Raw genomic sequence first — 19,643 nt, forward strand, 5'->3', positions numbered from 1 at the left:
AAAAACTGCTAAAACAACCAATTTTGTGGTCACCTTGCCCCATAAAGTGTTATAATGAATTGTCAAAATTCATATTTACCCAAATATGGTACCAATAAAAACTGTCCCCTTATCCCCTAGTTTCCAAAATGCGGTCACTTTTTGGGAGTTTCTACTGTAAGGGGGCATCAGGGGGCGCTCCTTTCCTTCTGCGCCCTGCCGTGTGCCCGTACAGCAGTTTATGACCACATGTGGGATGTTTCTGTAAACCGCAGAATCTGGGTAATAAATATTGAGTTTTGTTTGGCTGTTAACCATCGATGTGTTAAAGAAAAAATTGGATTAAAATGGAAAATCTGCAATAAAAAGTGAAATTTAAAAATGTGATCTTAATTTTCCTTTAATTCTTGTGGAACGCCTAAAGGGTTAACAAAGTTTGTAAAATCAGTTTTAAGTAACTTGAGGGTGTAGTTTCTACAATGGGGTCATTTATGGGGGTTTCCACTATGTAGGCCCCACAAAGGGACTTCAGACCTGAACTGGTCCTTAAAAAGTGGGTTTGGGTAATTTTCTTAAAAATGAGAAGAAAAGCTTCTAAACTTCTAACGTCCTAAAAAAATAAAATGACATTTCCAAAATGACGCCGACATAAAGTACGTGTGGGGAATGTAAAGTCAGAAATATTTTATGAGGAATCACTTTCTGTTTTAAAAGCAGAGAAATTAATTTAAAAATTGCAAATTTTTCATTTTTTTGGTAAATTTGGGATTTTTTCATAATTAAAGGTGAAATATATTGACTCAAATGTATGACTATCATGAAGTACAATGTGTCAGGAGAAGACAATCTCTGAATGACTCGGATAAGTAAAGGTTATTACCACATAAAGTGAGGTGTCAGACTTGCTAAATTCGGCCCGGATGTGAAGTGGTTAATGATTGGCAGGGGCCTCAGCTCTCCTGTAATGGAACACCTCTATCGTGGCATTAATGACGCCAAGTAACAGTCCGTTACGTCATGTGCGGCCATGTTTTATTCCCAGTGACATCACACAGCCGCACTGCCCCGCCTTCTCGGTGACGTCATCAGCTATCACACTTTTCCAGTCCCCTCATTGGGTCCTACTTTATTTGGGCTTCTGAACAATGGCGTCTCGTTCGCAGCGGCTGTAAGCGGATTCTCCAGCGAATGTGAGATACGGTGTCCGGAATTCCGGAACGTCACTTACACCCGACTCTTTTGCGTGAGTGCCGCCATTTTCTTAGAGGTTAACGGCGCCTAAATATAAGTGAAAAGAGGATGGCGCTGGGTCTGCGGGTGTCGCGCAGTGCGGCCTCTTGTGACGGTCACTAGGATCGTGGGAGTACAAACATGGTCTCCCCGCTCTGTTCTGAGCGATCACACTGAGGCTGCGCGCTGGGGGTAGAAACATGGCGGCTGGTGGTTACCATGACGGCGGCCTGGTGTTCTTTCCAGACGTGTGGCAGTAACGGCCCGGGCTGAGAGGTGAGGTATGTAGAGTAACATTGTGTGAGAGGGAGGGCCAGGGGAACCACCCATGCTGAGACTTGTAGTCCCTGCCGCCGTGGCTTTGGATTGGGCGCAGGGTTGAGACTAGAATGGAGTGGGTAAAAGGAGGCCCCCCCACCTAGTACCCTAATACTGCCCCTCATCGGGGTGAGCGAACTTTGTGTTTGGCGTACAAGATTCCTGTTATCTAAGAAGTATCATGGATTCCGCTATAACGGACCATGTAAGGTGTGGCGGGATCATCACGGAATTCTCAACCAGGACGTGAAGCACAAAGTTCTCTCAACACTAATCCCTAATACTAACCCCTACCCTAATACTAACCCCCACCCTAATACTGACCCTACTACTAACCCCGATCCTAATACTAACCCCGATCCTAATACTGACCCCGACCCTAATACTGACCCTACTACTAACCCCGATCCTAATACTGACCCCGACCCTAATACTGACCCCGACCCTAATACTGACCCCGACCCTAATACTGACCCCGACCCTAATACTGACCCCGACCCTAATACTGACCCCGACCCTAATACTGACCCCGACCCTAATACTGACCCCGACCCTAATACTGACCCCGACCCTAATACTGACCCTACTACTAACCCCTACCCTAATACTAACCCCAATACTAACCCCGACCCCAATACTAACCCCTACCCTAATACTAACCCCGACCCTAATACTAACCCCCACCCTAATACTGACCCCGACCCTAATACTGACCCTACTACTAACCCCTACCCTAATACTAACCCCTACCCTAATACTAACCCCGATCCTAATACTAACCCCGATCCTAATACTGACCCCGACCCTAATACTGACCCCGACCCTAATACTGACCCTACTACTAACCCCGACCCTAATACTGACCCCGACCCTAATACTGACCCCGACCCTAATACTGACCCCGACCCTAATACTGACCCCGACCCTAATACTAACCCCGATCCTAATACTAACCCCGATCCTAATACTAACCCCGATCCTAATACTAACCCCGACCCTAATACTAACCCCGACCCTAATACTGACCCTACTACTAACCCCGATCCTAATACTAACCCCAATCCTAATACTGACCCCGACCCTAATACTGACCCCGACCCTAATACTAACCCCGACCCTAATACTGACCCTACTACTAACCCCGACCCTAATACTGACCCCGACCCTAATACTGACCCTACTACTAACCCCGATCCTAATACTAACCCCGATCCTAATACTAACCCCGATCCTAATACTGACCCCGACCCTAATACTGACCCTACTACTAACCCCGATCCTACTACTAACCCCGATCCTACTACTAACCCCGACCCTAATACTAACCCTACTACTAACCCCGACCCTACTACTAACCATAATACTAACCCTACTACTAACCCCGACCCTAATACTAACCATAATACTAACCCCGACCCTAATACTAACCCTGACCCTACTACTAACCCTAATACTGACCCCGACCCTAATACTGACCCCGACCCTAATACTGACCCCGACCCTAATACTGACCCCGACCCTAATACTGACCCCGACCCTAATACTAACCCCGACCCTAATACTGACCCCGACCCTAATACTGACCCCGACCCTACTACTAACCCTACTACTAACCCCGACCCTAATACTAACCCTGACCCTAATACTAACCCTGACCCTAATACTAACCCTGACCCTAATACTAACCCTGACCCTAATACTAACCCCGACCCTAATACTAACCCCGACCCTAATACTAACCCCGACCCTAATACTAACCCTGACCCTACTACTAACCCCCACCCTACTACTAACCCTAATACTAACCCCGACCCTAATACTAACCCTGACCCTACTACTAACCCCCACCCTAATACTAACCCCCACCCTAATACTAACCCTACTACTAACCCCGACCCTACTACTAACCATAATACTAACCCTACTACTAACCCCGACCCTAATACTAACCATAATACTAACCCCGACCCTAATACTAACCCTGACCCTACTACTAACCCTAATACTGACCCCGACCCTAATACTGACCCCGACCCTAATACTGACCCCGACCCTAATACTGACCCCGACCCTAATACTGACCCCGATCCTAATACTGACCCCGATCCTAATACTGACCCCGACCCTACTACTAACCCCGACCCTACTACTAACCCTAATACTAACCCCCACCCTAATACTAACCCCGACCCTAATACTAACCCCGACCCTAATACTAACCCCAACCCTAATACTAACCCCAACCCTAATACTAACCCCCACCCTAATACTAACCCCCACCCTAATACTAACCCCCACCCTAATACTAACCCCCACCCTAATATTAACCCCGACCCTAATACTAACCCTACTACTAACCCCGACCCTACTACTAACCATAATACTAACCCTACTACTAACCCCGACCCTACTACTAACCATAATACTAACCCTACTACTAACCCCGACCCTAATACTAACCCCGACCGTAATACTAACCCTGACCCTACTACTAACCCTAATACTGACCCCGACCCTAATACTGACCCCGACCCTAATACTGACCCCGACCCTAATACTGACCCCGACCCTAATACTGACCCCGACCCTAATACTGACCCCGACCCTAATACTGACCCCGATCCTAATACTAACCCCGATCCTAATACTAACCCCGATCCTAATACTAACCCCGACCCTACTACTAACCCCGACCCTACTACTAACCCTAATACTAACCCCTAATACTAACCCTGACCCTACTACTAACCCCCACCCTACTACTAACCCCCACCCTACTACTAACCCTAATACTAACCCCGACCCTAATACTAACCCTGACCCTAATACTAACCCTGACCCTAATACTAACCCCCACCCTAATACTGACCCCGACCCTAATACTGACCCCGACCCTAATACTGACCCCGACACTAATACTAACCCCGACCCTAATACTAACCCTGACCCAAATACTAATCCCTAATACTAACCCCGACCCTAATACTAACCCTACTACTAACCCCCTACCCTAATACTAACCCTACTACTAACCCCCTACCCTAATACTAACCCCGACCCTAATACTAACCCCCACCCTAATACTAACCCTGACCCTAATACTAATCCCTAATACTAACCCTACCCTAATACTAACCCTACCCTAATACTGACCCCGACCCTAATACTGACCCCGACCCTAATACTGACCCCGACCCTAATACTGACCCCGACCCTAATACTGACCCCGACCCTAATACTGACCCCGACCCTAATACTGACCCCGACCCTAATACTGACCCCGACCCTAATACTGACCCCGACCCTAACCCCGACCCTAATACTAACCCCGACCCTAATACTAACCCCGACCCTAATACTAACCCCGACCCTAATACTAACCCCGACCCTAATACTAACCCCGACCCTAATACTAACCCCGACCCTACTACTAACCATAATACTAACCCCGACCCTACTACTAACCCTACTACTAACCCCGACCCTAATACTAACCCTGACCCTACTACTAACCCCCACCCTAATACTAACCCCCACCCTAATACTAACCCCGACCCTACTACTAACCATAATACTAACCCCGACCCTACTACTAACCCTACTACTAACCCCGACCCTACTACTAACCATAATACTAACCCCGACCCTAATACTAACCCTGACCCTACTACTAACCCTGACCCTACTACTAACCCTGACCCTACTACTAACCCCGACCCTACTACTAACCCCGACCCTACTACTAACCCCGACCCTACTACTAACCCCGACCCTACTACTAACCCCGACCCTACTACTAACCCCGACCCTACTACTAACCCCGACCCTACTACTAACCCCGACCCTAATACTAACCCCGACCCTAATACTAACCCCGACCCTAATACTAACCCCGACCCTAATACTATCCCTACTACTAACCCCGACCCTACTACTAACCATAATACTAACCCTGACCCTAATACTAACCATAATACTAACCCCGACCCTAATACTAACCCCGACCCTACTACTAACCCTAATACTAACCCCGACCCTAATACTAACCATAATACTAACCCCGACCCTAATACTAACCCCGACCCTAATACTAACCCCGACCCTAATACTATCCCTACTACTAACCCCGACCCTAATACTAACCATAATACTAACCCTACTACTAACCCCGACCCTAATACTAACCATAATACTAACCCCGACCCTAATACTAACCCTGACCCTACTACTAACCCTAATACTAACCCCGACCCTAATACTAACACCGACCCTAATACTAACCCCAACCCTAACCCCGACCCTAATACTAACCCCGACCCTAATACTAACCCTACCCTAATACTAACCATAATACTAACCCCGACCCTAATACTAACCCTACCCTAATACTAACCATAATAATAACCCCGACCCTAATACTAACGCTAATAACCATGACTGTAATACTATCCCTAATACTAACTCTGACCCTAATACTAACACTAATAACCATGACTGTAATACTAACCCTGACTGTAATACTATCCCTAATACTAACCCTGACCATAATACTATCCCTAATACTAACCCGACCCTTATACTATCCCTAATACTAACGCTAATAACCATGACTGTAATACTAACCATAATACTAACCCTGAGCATTGCTGAGAAAAATTGTTTTGCTGTATGCAAATGAGCTTCTAGGAGCAACGGAGGCGTTACTGTTACACCTAGAGGCTCTGTGCCCCTGCACTTTGATTTTCAGGGCCAGGTATGATCATGTTTTCACTACCTGTCAATCAAAGTACGGAGGGCTCAGCAGATGCAGGGAGAGCAGAGCCTCTAGGTGTAATGGTAACTCCCCCATTGCTCCTAGAGGCTCATTTGCATATATTAAAACATCATTTTCCTCAGCGATACGAGCATGTATGAAGATGGGGCCAACGAAGATGCCTTCAGCTGCCAAGCGCACATGTGAAAAGTCTACCAGTGTCATAGGGACAAATCTGGCGACAGATGCCCTTTGAGACGTGCAGCTTATCACTGTTCATGGTATAAGGGCAGAGGGGTGAGAACTGATTATCTATCATCACTAGAACACCCAGCTTATCATTGTGTATAGTATAAAGACAGGAGAGAACACAGGAGAGGTGAGAACTGATTATCTATCATCACTAGAACACCCTGCTTATCACTGTGTATAGTATAAGGACAGGAGAGAACACAGGAGAGGTGAGAACTGATTATCTATCATCACTAGAACACCCTGCTTATCACTGTGTATAGTATAAGGACAGGAGAGAACACAGGAGAGGTGAGGACTGATTATCTATCACTAGAACACCCAGCTTATCACTGTGTATAGTATAAGGACAGGAGAGAACACAGGAGAGGTGAGGACTGATTATCTATCACTAGAACACCCTGCTTATTACTGTGTATAGTATAAGGATAGGAGAGAACACAGGAGAGGGGAGAACTGATTATCTATCACTAGGACACCCTGCTTATCACTGTGTATAGTATAAGGATAGGAGAGAACACAGGAGAGGGGAGAACTGATTATCTATCACTAGAACACCCTGCTTATCACTGTGTATAGTATAAGGACAGGAGAGAACACAGGAGAGGTGAGAACTGATTATCTATCATCACTAAAACACCCAGCTTATCCCTCTACAAGGAGTGCAGAATTATTAGGCAAGTTGTATTTTTGAGGATTCATTTTATTATTGAACAACAACCATGTTCTCAATGAACCCAAAAAACTCATTAATATCAAAGCTGAATATTTTTGGAAGTAGTTTTTAGTTTGTTTTTAGTTTTAGCTATTTTAGGGGGATATCTGTGTGTGCAGGTGACTATTACTGTGCATAATTATCAGGCAACTTAACAAAAAACAAATATATACCCATTTCAATTATTTATTTTTTTACCAGTGAAACCAATATAACATCTCAACATTCACAAATATACATTTCTGACATTCAAAAACAAAAACAAATCAGTGACAATATAGCCACCTTTCTTTGCAAGGACACTCAGAAGCCGCCATCCATGGATTCTGTCAGTGTTTTGATCTGTTCACCACCAACATTGCGTGCAGCAGCAACCACAGCCTCCCAGACACTGTTCAGAGGGGTGGACTGTTTTCCCTCCTTGTAAATCTCACATTTGATGATGGACCACAGGTTCTCAATGAGGTTCAGATCAGGTGAACAAGGAGGCCATGTCATTAGATTTTCTTCTTTTATACCCTTTCTTGCCAGCCACGCTGTGGAGTACTTGGACGCGCGTGATGGAGCATTGTCCTGCATGAAAATCATGTTTTTCTTGAAGGATGCAGACTTCTTCCTGTACCACTGCTTGAAGAAGGTGTCTTCCAGAAACTGGCAGTAGGACTGGGAGTTGAGCTTGACTCCATCCTCAACCCGAAAAGGCCCCACAAGCTCATCTTTGATGATACCAGCCCAAACCAGTACTCCACCTCCACCTTGCTGGCGTCTGAGTCGGACTGGAGCTCTCTGCCCTTTACCAATCCAGCCACGGGCCCATCCATCTGGCCCATCAAGACTCACTCTCATTTCATCAGTCCATAAAACCTTAGAAAAATCAGTCTTGAGCTATTTCTTGGCCCAGTCTTGACGTTTCAGCTTGTGTGTCTTGTTCAGTGGTGGTCGTCTTTCAGCCTTTCTTACCTTGGCCATGTCTCTGAGTATTGCACACCTTGTGCTTTTGGGCACTCCAGTGATGTTGCAGCTCTGAAATATGGCCAAACTGGTGGCAAGTGGCATCTTGGCAGCTGCACGCTTGACTTTTCTCAGTTCATGGGCAGTTATTTTGCGCCTTGGTTTTTCCACACGCTTCTTGCGACCCTGTTGACTATTTTGAATGAAACGCTTGATTGTTCGATGATCACGCTTCAGAAGCTTTGCAATTTTAAGAGTGCTGCATCCCTCTGCAAGATATCTCACTATTTCTGACTTTTCTGAGCCTGTCAAGTCCTTCTTTTGACCCATTTTGCCAAAGGAAAGGAAGTTGCCTAATAATTATGCACACCTGATATAGGGTGTTGATGTCATTAGACCACACCCCTTCTCATTACAGAGATGCACATCACCTAATATGCTTAATTGGTAGTAGGCTTTCGAGCCTATACAGCTTGGAGTAAGACAACATGCATAAAGAGGATGATGTGGTCAAAATACTCATTTGCCTAATAATTCTGCACGTAGTGTATATAGTATAAGGACAGGAGAGAACACAGGAGAGGTGAGGACTGATTATCATCACTAGATCACCCTGCTTATCACTGTATATAGTATGAGGACAGGAGAGAACACAGGAGAGGTGAGAACTGATTATCTATCATCACTAGAACACCCTGCTTATCGTGGTGTATAGTATAAGGACAGGAGAGAACACAGGAGAGGTGAGAACTGATTATCATCACTAGAACACCCTGCTTATCACGGTGTATAGTATAAGGACAGGAGAGAACACAGGAGAGGTGAGGACTGATTATCTAACATCACTAGAACACCCTGCTTATCACTGTATATAGTATAAGGACAGGAGAGAACACAGGAGAGGTGAGAACTGATTATCATCACTAGAACACCCAGCTTATCACTGTATATAGTATAAGGACAGGAGAGAACACAAGAAAGGAGATAACTGATTATCTATCACTAGAATACCCTGCTTATCACTGTATATAGTATAAGGACAGGAGAGAACACAGGAGAGGTGAGAACTGATTATCTATCACTAGAACACCCTGCTTATCGTGGTGTATAGTATAAGGACAGGAGAGAACACAGGAGAGGTGAGAACTGATTATCATCACTAGAACACCCAGCTTATCACTGTATATAGTATAAGGACAGGAGAGAACACAGGAGAGGTGAGAACTGATTATCTATCACTAGAACACCCTGCTTATCGTGGTGTATAGTATAAGGACAGGAGAGAACACAGGAGAGGTGAGAACTGATTATCATCACTAGAACACCCTGCTTATCACTGTATATAGTATAAGGACAGGAGAGAACACAAGAAAGGAGATAACTGATTATCTATCACTAGAATACCCTGCTTATCACTGTATATAGTATAAGGACAGGAGAGAACACAGGAGAGGTGAGAACTGATTATCTATCACTAGAACACCCTGCTTATCGTGGTGTATAGTATAAGGACAGGAGAGAACACAGGAGAGGTGAGAACTGATTATCACTGTATATAGTATAAGGACAGGAGAGAACACAAGAAAGGAGATAACTGATTATCTATCACTAGAATACCCTGCTTATCACTGTATATAGTATAAGGACAGGAGAGAACACAGGAGAGGTGAGGACTGATTATCTATCATCACTAGAACACCCTACTTATCACTGTGTATCGTATAAGGACAGGAGAGAACACAGGAGAGGTGAGGACTGATTATCATCACTAGAACACCCTGCTTATCGCGGTGTATAGTATAAGGACAGGAGAGAACACAGGAGAGGTGAGAACTGATTATCTATCATCACTAGAACACCCTACTTATCACTGTGTATCGTATAAGGACAGGAGAGAACACAGGAGAGGTGAGAACTGATTATCATCACTAGAACACCCTGCTTATCGCGGTGTATAGTATAAGGACAGGAGAGAACACGGGAGAGGTGAGAACTGATTATCTATCATCACTAGAACACCCTGCTTATCACTGTGTATAGTATAAGGACAGGAGAGAACACAGGAGAGGTGAGGACTGATTATCTATCACTAGAACACCCTGCTTATCACTGTGTATAGTATAAGGACAGGAGAGAACACAGGAGAGGTGAGGACTGATTATCTATCACTAGAACACCCTGCTTATCACTGTGTATAGTATAAGGACAGGAGAGAACACAGGAGAGGTGAGAACTGATTATCTATCATCACTAGAACACCCTGCTTATCACTGTGTATAGTATAAGGACAGGAGAGAACACAGGAGAGGTGAGGACTGATTATCTATCATCACTAGAACACCCAGCTTATCACTGTGTATAGTAGAAGGACAGGAGAGAACACAGGAGAGATGAGGACTGATTATCTATCACTAGAACACCCTGCTTTTCACTGTGGCCGTTGTTCTGGGATTTGGGGGTCACCTGCTGTAATGGCTTGCTCTTGTGTCCCGGGATGTGGTAGTCATCTGCTGTAATGGCCGGCTCATGTTTCCCAGGATGTGGGGGTCATCTGCCTTAATGGCTCCTGTGCCCTTCGATGAGGGGTCATCTGCTTTAATGGCTGGCTCCTGTATCACCAGATGTGGGGGTCCTCTCCTGTAGCGGCCGGCTCCTGTGTCCTTCAATGAGGGGGTCATCTGCTTTAATAGCTGGCTCCTGTATCACCAGATGTGGGGGTCCTCTCCTGTAGCGGCCGGCTCCTGTGTCCTTCGATGAGGGGGTCATCTGCTTTAATGGCCACCTCCTGTGGCCCAGGAAGTGGGGGTCATCTGCTTTTGTACTGAAGACAGTGGTCTCTTTTGCTTGCAGGATGTCTCTTGCAGGTGAGGAGGAACACACGCTCCCGGCTCATTATGTCCCCCAGCCGTTGACGCCGGCCCCATATCAGGCAGAAGCGCACCCACTACTGGACATCTCCCTGACACCGGAGAAAGGTGGCGGAATCCTGCGCAGGGAGACTGCAGAACGCAGAAAGGGGCAGCGGCAGGTGAGGACGATATTAGGCCTGCAGCTTGTCACCCCTTTAACCCTTTCCTAAACTGCAACTTTATTCTGCAGCTTTGGGACAGACTGTGTTGTTACTTATCACTCTTTTTAGATCTCTGCTTGCTGTCAATAAATTGAACAATTCTGAGCTGACAGTCAGGGGATTGTCTAGATTGAATACAATTGTAACAAACTGTCAGCTGCGAGGAGTGCGAGGTCTGTGCAGGTTTTCAGACTGAATGTAAAGAAAAATGTCCCCATTCATTGCAGACAGCAGAGATAAAAAAAATACATTAGGAAGTTCCAGAATTGTTGCAGTCCAAGAAGGGGTTAACTGTAAAACAGTCTAATCTCAATGGGTCACAAGAGGTACGTCACATGTGTCATGTATGTTGTAAGGCTGGAAATCATGATGCCAGTGTGAACAGAGCTTCAGCCTAGTGCACGGGTTAGTAGTGCCTCCTTTCCCCGCCAGGTGCGCTTTGATGTAGGTGACGGGGGATCCGGCCGACCACTGGCAGCCCCTCGAGTTCACAGCAGTGCAGCGCTGAGAAGTGAGGTGCGGCGGGAGGCTCAGCAGGAGTTCGACCCAGAAATGGCTGTGCGGACTGAGCTGCTGCGATCGTTTACTGTGAGACGCGGTGTGGAGAGCGAGGCGGCCAAAGGTGAGGAGGATGGCTGCTGTGTACAGGTGAGGAGGATGGCTGCTGTGTACAGGTGAGGAGGAGGATGGCTGCTGTGTACAGGTGAGGAGGAGGAGGATGGCTGCTGTGGGCAGGTGAGGAGGAGGATGGCTGCTGTGGGCAGGTGAGGAGGAGGATGGCTGCTGTGGGCAGGTGAGGAGGAGGATGGCTGCTGTGGGCAGGTGAGGAGGAGGATGGCTGCTGTGGGCAGGTGAGGAGGAGGATGGCTGCTGTGGGCAGGTGAGGAGGAGGATGGCTGCTGTGGACAGGTGAGGAGGATGGCTGCTGTGGACAGGTGAGGATGGCTGCTGTGGACAGGTGAGGAGGAGGAGGAGGAGGATGGCTGCTGTGGACAGGTGAGGAGGAGGAGGAGGAGGAGGATGGCTGCTGTGTACAGTGAGAAGGAGGAGGATGGCTGCTGTGTACAGTGAGAAGGAGGAGGATGGCTGCTGTGTACAGTGAGAAGGAGGAGGATGGCTGCTGTGTACAGGTGAGGAGGAGGAGGAGGATGGCTGCTGTGTACAGGTGAGGAGGAGGAGGAGGATGGCTGCTGTGTGCAGGTGAGGAGGAGGAGGAGGATGGCTGCTGTGTACAGGTGAGGAGGAGGAGGATGGCTGCTGTGTACAGGTGACAAGGAGGAGGAGGATGGCTGCTGTGTACAGGTGAGAAGGAGGAGGATGGCTGCTGTGTACAGTGAGGAGGAGGAGGAGGATGGCTGCTGTGTACAGGTGAGAAGGAGGAGGATGGCTGCTGTGTACAGTGAGGAGGAGGAGGAGGATGGCTGCTGTGGACAGGTGAGGAGGAGCAGGAGGAGGAGGAGGATGGCTGCTGTGTACAGTGAGAAGGAGGAGGAGGATGGCTGCTGTGTACAGGTGAGGAGGAGGAGGATGGCTGCTGTGTACAGGTGAGGAGGAGGAGGATGGCTGCTGTGTACAGTGTGAAGGAGGAGGAGGATGGCTGCTGTGTACAGGTGAGGAGGAGGAGGAGGAGGATGGCTGCTGTGTACAGAGGAGGAGGAGGAGGATGGCTGCTGTGTACAGGTGAGGAGGAGGAGGAGGATGGCTGCTGTGTACAGGTGAGGAGGAGGAGGAGGATGGCTGCTGTGTACAGGTGAGGAGGAGGAGGAGGAGGATGGCTGCTGTGTACAGTGAGAAGGAGGAGGAGGATGGCTGCTGTGTACAGTGAGAAGGAGGAGGAGGATGGCTGCTGTGTACAGGTGAGGAGGAGGATGGCTGCTGTGTACAGGTGAGAAGGAGGATGGCTGCTGTGTACAGGTGAGAAGGAGAAGGAGGATGGCTGCTGTGTACAGGTGAGGAGGAGGAGGAGGAGGATGGCTGCTGTGTACAGAGGAGGAGGAGGAGGAGGAGGATGGCTGCTGTGTACAGAGGAGGAGGAGGAGGAGGAGGATGGCTGCTGTGTACAGGTGAGGAGAAGGAGGAGGATGGCTGCTGTGTACAGGTGAGGAGGAGGAGGATGGCTGCTGTGTACAGGTGAGGAGGAGGAGGATGGCTGCTGTGGACAGGTGAGGAGGATGGCTGCTGTGGACAGGTGAGGAGGATGGCTGCTGTGGACAGGTGAGGAGGATGGCTGCTGTGGACAGGTGAGGAGGATGGCTGCTGTGGACAGGTGAGGAGGATGGCTGCTGTGGACAGGTGAGGAGGATGGCTGCTGTGGACAGTGAGGAGGATGCCTGTGTACAGGTGAGGAGAGAGGAGGATGGCTGCTGTGGACAGGTGAGGAGGAGGAGGATGGCTGCTGTGTACAGAGGAGGAGGAGGAGGAGGAGGAGGAGGATGGCTGCTGTGTACAGAGGAGGAGGAGGGTGGCTGCTGTGTACAGGTGAGGAGGAGGGTGGCTGCTGTGTACAGGTGAGGAGGAGGGTGGCTGCTGTGTACAGGTGAGGAGGAGGTGGCTGCTGTGTACAGGTGAGGAGGAGGGTGGCTGCTGTGTACAGGTGAGGAGGAGGGTGGCTGCTGTGTACAGGTGAGGAGGAGGATGGCTGCTGTGTACAGGTGAGGAGGAGGATGGCTGCTGTGTACAGGTGAGGAGGAGGATGGCTGCTGTGTACAGGTGAGGAGGAGGATGGCTGCTGTGTACAGGTGAGGAGGAGGATGGCTGCTGTGTACAGGTGAGGAGGAGGATGGCTGCTGTGTACAGGTGAGGAGGAGGATGGCTGCTGTGTACAGGTGAGGAGGAGGATGGCTGCTGTGTACAGGTGAGGAGGAGGATGGCTGCTGTGTACAGGTGAGGAGGAGAAGGAGGAGGGTGGCTGCTGTGTACAGGTGAGAAGGAGAAGGATGGCTGCTGTGTACAGGTGAGGAGGAGGATGGCTGCTGTGTACAGGTGAGGAGGAGGATGGCTGCTGTGTACAGGTGAGGAGGAGGATGGCTGCTGTGTACAGGTGAGGAGGAGGATGGCTGCTGTGTACAGGTGAGGAGGAGGATGGCTGCTGTGTACAGGTGAGGAGGAGGATGGCTGCTGTGTACAGGTGAGGAGGAGGATGGCTGCTGTGTACAGGTGAGGAGGAGGATGGCTGCTGTGTACAGGTGAGGAGGAGGAGGAGGATGGATGCTGTGTACAGGTGAGGAGGAGGAGGAGGAGGATGGCTGCTGTGTACAGGTGAGGAGGAGGATGGCTGCTGTGTACAGGTGAGGAGGAGGAGGAGGATGGCTGCTGTGTACAGGTGAGGAGGAGGATGGCTGCTGTGTACAGGTGAGGAGGAGGATGGCTGCTGTGTACAGGTGAGGAGGAGGATGGCTGCTGTGTACAGGTGAGGAGGAGGATGGCTGCTGTGTACAGGTGAGGAGGAGGATGGCTGCTGTGTACAGGTGAGGAGGAGGATGGCTGCTGTGTACAGGTGAGGAGGAGGATGGCTGCTGTGTACAGGTGAGGAGGAGGATGGCTGCTGTGTACAGGTGAGGAGGAGGATGGCTGCTGTGTACAGGTGAGGAGGAGGATGGCTGCTGTGTACAGGTGAGGAGGAGGATGGCTGCTGTGTACAGGTGAGGAGGAGAATGGCTGCTGTGGACAGGTGAGGAGGAGGATGGCTGCTGTGTACAGGTGAGGAGGAGGAGGAGGATGGCTGCTGTGGACAGGTGAGGAGGAGGAGGAGGATGGCTGCTGTGTAAAGGTGAGAAGGAGGAGGAGGAGGGTGGCTGCTGTGTACAGGTGAGAAGGAGGAGGAGGAGGGTGGCTGCTGTGTAAAGGTGAGAAGGAGGAGGAGGAGGGTGGCTGCTGTGTACAGGTGAGGAGGAGGATGGCTGCTGTGTACAGGTGAGGAGGAGGATGGCTGCTGTGTACAGGTGAGGAGGAGGAGGAGGATGGCTGCTGTGTACAGGTGAGGAGGAGGATGGCTGCTGTGTACAGGTGAGGAGGAGGAGGAGGATGGCTGCTGTGTACAGGTGAGGAGGAGGAGGAGGAGGATGGCTGCTGTGTACAGGTGAGGAGGAGGAGGAGGAGGATGGCTGCTGTGTACAGGTGAGGAGGAGGATGGCTGCTGTGTACAGGTGAGGAGGAGGATGGCTGCTGTGATCATGGTGAGGAGGAGGATGGCTGCTGTGTACAGGTGAGGAGGAGGATGGCTGCTGTGTACAGGTGAGGAGGAGGATGGCTGCTGTGTACAGGTGAGGAGGAGGATGGCTGCTGTGTACAGGTGAGGAGGAGGAGGAGAATGGCTGCTGTGTACAGGTGAGGAGGAGAATGGCTGCTGTGTACAGGTGAGGAGGAGAATGGCTGCTGTGTACAGGTGAGGAGGAGAATGGCTGCTGTGTACAGGTGAGTAGGAGAATGGCTGCTGTGTACAGGTGAGGAGGAGGAGGATGGCTGCTGTGTAAAGGTGAGGAGGAGGAGGAGGATGGCTGCTGTGTAAAGGTGAGGAGGAGGAGGAGGAGGATGGCTGCTGTGTAAAGGTGAGAAGGAGGAGGAGGAGGATGGCTGCTGTGTAAAGGTGAGAAGGAGGAGGAGGAGGAGGATGGCTGCTGTGTAAAGGTGAGAAGGAGGAGGAGGAGGATGGCTGCTGTGTAAAGGTGAGAAGGAGGAGGAGGAGGATGGCTGCTGTGGACAGGTGAGGAGGAGGAGGAGGATGGCTGCTGTGGACAGGTGAGGAGGAGGATGGCTGCTGTGGACAGGTGAGGAGGAGGATGGCTGCTGTGGACAGGTGAGAATAGCTACTGATTCTTTGCTCCCTCCGCAGCGCTCAATGTGTGCCGGGTGCACAACCTGTATCGGGGTCTTGTGAGTGTGGAGCCCCCGGCTGAGCAGATGCAGAGGCTTACAGCGCGGCAGAGGCGGCCTGAGCACAGAGAGGTGAGGATGATGGGGGTACATGCAGAGATTGGGGGTACCATCCCCTGCTGACTGTATATGGATCACATGACTTTTCTTTCCCCTCCCCCATCACAGGTGCCGCACATAGAGGGACCTGATGTCTTCGCTTTCTCAGATCCTTGTGAAAGATACACAGAGACCCCCCACCTGAAAGTAGAAGGACTGCCGCCCCTCCCCCTCCGGCCACGATCCCGGCCCGCTCATACTGTGTTTGACATGTTCCATAAGCTGGGACAGTGGGCGTCCTAGTGACTCCGAAACCAGGAGCGGGGGAGGGGAATCTGTACAGGACACAATAAATAAAGATATTTATAACCTCCGACTCCATGAGGAGAAAGTCAGAAACGGGTTGTCAGTGACAAGGGGCGGGGCTGTGACAACCTCTCAGACAGGATACACAAGCAGGTTGTCAGCAGGGGGCGGGGCTGTGACTACCTCTCAGACAGGATATACAGGCAGGTTGTCAGCAGTAATAGATGTTCCTGTAGTATAAGGTGTGTGATCTCATGTCTGATCACATGGCATTATATCAGTGATGTCATCAGCAGGGGGCGGGGCTGTGACTACCTCTCAGACAGGATATACAGGCAGGTTGTCAGCAGTAATAGATGTTCCTGTAGTATAAGGTGTGTGATCTCATGTCTGATCACATGTCATATCAGTGATGTCATCAGCAGGGGGCGGGGCTGTGACTACCTCTCAGACAGGATACACAGGCAGGTTGTCAGCAGTAATAGATGCTCCTGTAGTATAAGGTGTGGATCTCATGTCTGATCACATGTCATTATATCAGTGATGTCATCAGCAGGGGGCGGGGCTGTGACTACCCCTCAGACAGGCTATACAGGCAGGTTGTCAGCAGTAATAGATGTTCCTGTAGTATAAGGTGTGTGATCTCATGTCTGATCACATGTCAGTATATCAGTGATGTCATCAGCAGGGGGCGGGGCTGTGACAACCTCTCAGACAGGATATACAGGCAGGTTGTCAGCAGTAATAGATGTTCCTGTAGTATAAGGTGTGATCTCATGTCTGATCACATGTCATTATATCAGTGATGTCATCAGCAGGGGGCGGGGCTGTGACTACCTCTCAGACAGGATACACAGGCAGGTTGTCAGCAGTAATAGATGTTCCTGTAGTATAAGGTGTGTGAGCTCATGTCTGATCACATGTCATTATATCAGTGATGTCATCAGCAGGGGGCGGGGCTGTGACTACCTCTCAGACAGGATATACAGGCAGGTTGTCAGCAGTAATAGATGTTCCTGTAGTATAAGGTGTGGATCTCATGTCTGATCACATGTCATTATATCAGTGATGTCATCAGCAGGGGGCGGGGCTGTGACTACCTCTCAGACAGGATACACAGGCAGGTTGTCAGCAGTGATAGATGTTCCTGTAGTATAAGGTGTGTGACCTCATGTCTGATCACATGTCATTATATCAGTGATGTCATCAGCAGGGGGCGGGGCTGTGACTACCTCTCAGACAGGATACACAGGCAGGTTGTCAGCAGTAATAGATGTTCCTGTAGTATAAGGTGTGTGATCTCATGTCTGATCACATGTCATTATATCAGTGATGTCATCAGCAGGGGGCGGGGCTGTGACAACCTCTCAGACAGGATATACAGGCAGGTTGTCAGCAGTAATAGATGTTCCTGTAGTATAAGGTGTGTGATCTCATGTCTAATCACATGTCATTATATCAGTGATGTCATCAGCAGGGGGCGGGGCTGTGACTACCTCTCAGACAGTATATACAGGCAGGTTGTCAGCAGTAATAGATGTTCCTGTAGTATAAGGTGTGTGATCTCATGTATGATCACATGGCATTATATCAGTGATGTCATCAGCAGGGGGCGGGGCTGTGACTACCTCTCAGACAGGATATACAGGCAGGTTGTCAGCAGTAATAGATCTGTGTCCTTTATCCTCATAGAGGTTCCCCCCCCCCCGTATAACAGTCCACACGGACATTTCAAAATGTAAGCGAAAAATCTGCTGTTGCACGTGAATGCGCCTCTTATGGGGGTTCTCTCCCCGGAATGCGGGTGTGAGGAATGAGTCCCCTGATCACACAGTTCAGACGGGGGAATGTGCCCCGCCTGGGAGAGGATAGCCCTCTGTCTCACATCCCGTGTACTGCTGGGGGTCTCTGGAACTCCTCAGTCTGAGGATAGGCTTTGGACACCGTGTGCCAGTGTTTATTGACCGTGCCCCCCAGTGGGTGATGTTTGACCACCGGTGGGATGCGCGGTGGCTTCTCTGTCCTGATAGTTCCTGTTCTTGTAGAAGTGGCCTAGGATATCCTCTGGCTAGAAACGTATCCTCCTTTTCCTGTAACCTGGTTTCACGGACCGCCGTATCGCTGACAATTTTCCTGACTCGCTGAAATTGAGAGAAGGGGATGGATATTTTTGTAGGGACCGGATGACTGCGGGAGAATGCGAGAAGGCTACCGCGATCCGTCTCGTCAGTACACAACCCACCCATGTGTCTAGAAAGGAAATGCTATCCCTGTCATGGTGCGTGACCAACTGTAGCTCCGCCCAGATTGAGTTCAGGTGCGTAGCAAACTCCGTGAGGGATGGAATGTCGCCCTGCACTACGCAAAAAACGTCGTCGATAAAACGACGCCAGAAGATACTATGCTGCGTGTACAATGGGTCAGAATAAACAAAATGACTCTCAAAATATGACATATAGCTATTGGCGCACGGCGGTGCGACATTCCATCCCATCGCGGTCCCGCGGCGCTGTTGGTAAAAGGAATCTTGGAATAGAAAATAGTTCTCTTCAAGTACTACACTCAAGTGATGGGAAAATTATTTTCTTTAGCTTCATATGAACTAACCACTAAGGCCTCTTTCACACGGGCGTTGCGGGAAAAAGCGCTGGTGCGTTGCGGGAACATGCGCGATTTTTCAGCGCGAGTGCAAAACATTGTCATGCGTTGCACTCGCGTGAGAAAAATCGCGCATGTTTGGTACCCAAACCCGAACTTCTTCACAGAAGTTCAGGTCTGGGATCGGTGTTGTGTAGATTGTATTATTTTCCCTTATAACATGGTTTTAAGGGGAAAGAATAGCATCCTGAATACAGAATACATAGTACAACAGCGCTGGAGGGGTTAAAAATAATAATAATAATTTGACTCCCCTTAGTCCACTTGATCGCGCAGCCGGCATCTCTTCTGTGCTGTGTGCAGGAACAGGACCTGTGGTGACGTCACTCCGGTCAGCACATGGTCCATAACCATGGTAAAAGATCATGTGACAGACCATGTGATGACCGGAGTGACGTCACCACAGGTCCTGTTCAGCAAAGAGACAGAAGGAGATGCCGGCTGCGCGATCAAGTGGACTAAGGGGAGTCAAATTATAATTTTTATTTTTTTAACCCCTC

The 19,643-nt window shown here is 49.4% G+C and overlaps 1 protein-coding gene across 2 annotated transcripts; it reads left to right on the forward strand.

Annotated features, from left to right (window-relative positions):
- Nucleotides 1-1,328: 1,328 nt before the first annotated feature.
- On the forward strand, nucleotides 1,329-16,555 carry PPP1R35 (protein phosphatase 1 regulatory subunit 35). Of its 2 annotated transcripts, none has more exons than XM_044274085.1 (5): nucleotides 1,329-1,485; nucleotides 11,049-11,226; nucleotides 11,701-11,890; nucleotides 16,100-16,212; nucleotides 16,309-16,555. In XM_044274085.1, exons 2-5 carry the CDS (start codon nucleotides 11,050-11,052, stop codon nucleotides 16,480-16,482), a joined length of 654 nt encoding a protein of 217 aa, XP_044130020.1. In that variant the 5' UTR covers nucleotides 1,329-1,485; nucleotide 11,049; the 3' UTR covers nucleotides 16,483-16,555. The 2 variants fall into 2 exon arrangements, with proteins under 2 accessions (XP_044130020.1, XP_044130021.1); XM_044274086.1 differs by having other exon boundaries at nucleotides 1,362-1,490.
- The last annotated feature ends 3,088 nt before the right edge of the window (nucleotides 16,556-19,643 follow it).

The sequence above is a fragment of the Bufo gargarizans genome, unplaced genomic scaffold, assembly GCF_014858855.1.
Source record: "Bufo gargarizans isolate SCDJY-AF-19 unplaced genomic scaffold, ASM1485885v1 original_scaffold_1457_pilon, whole genome shotgun sequence".
NCBI lineage: Eukaryota > Metazoa > Chordata > Amphibia > Anura > Bufonidae > Bufo > Bufo gargarizans.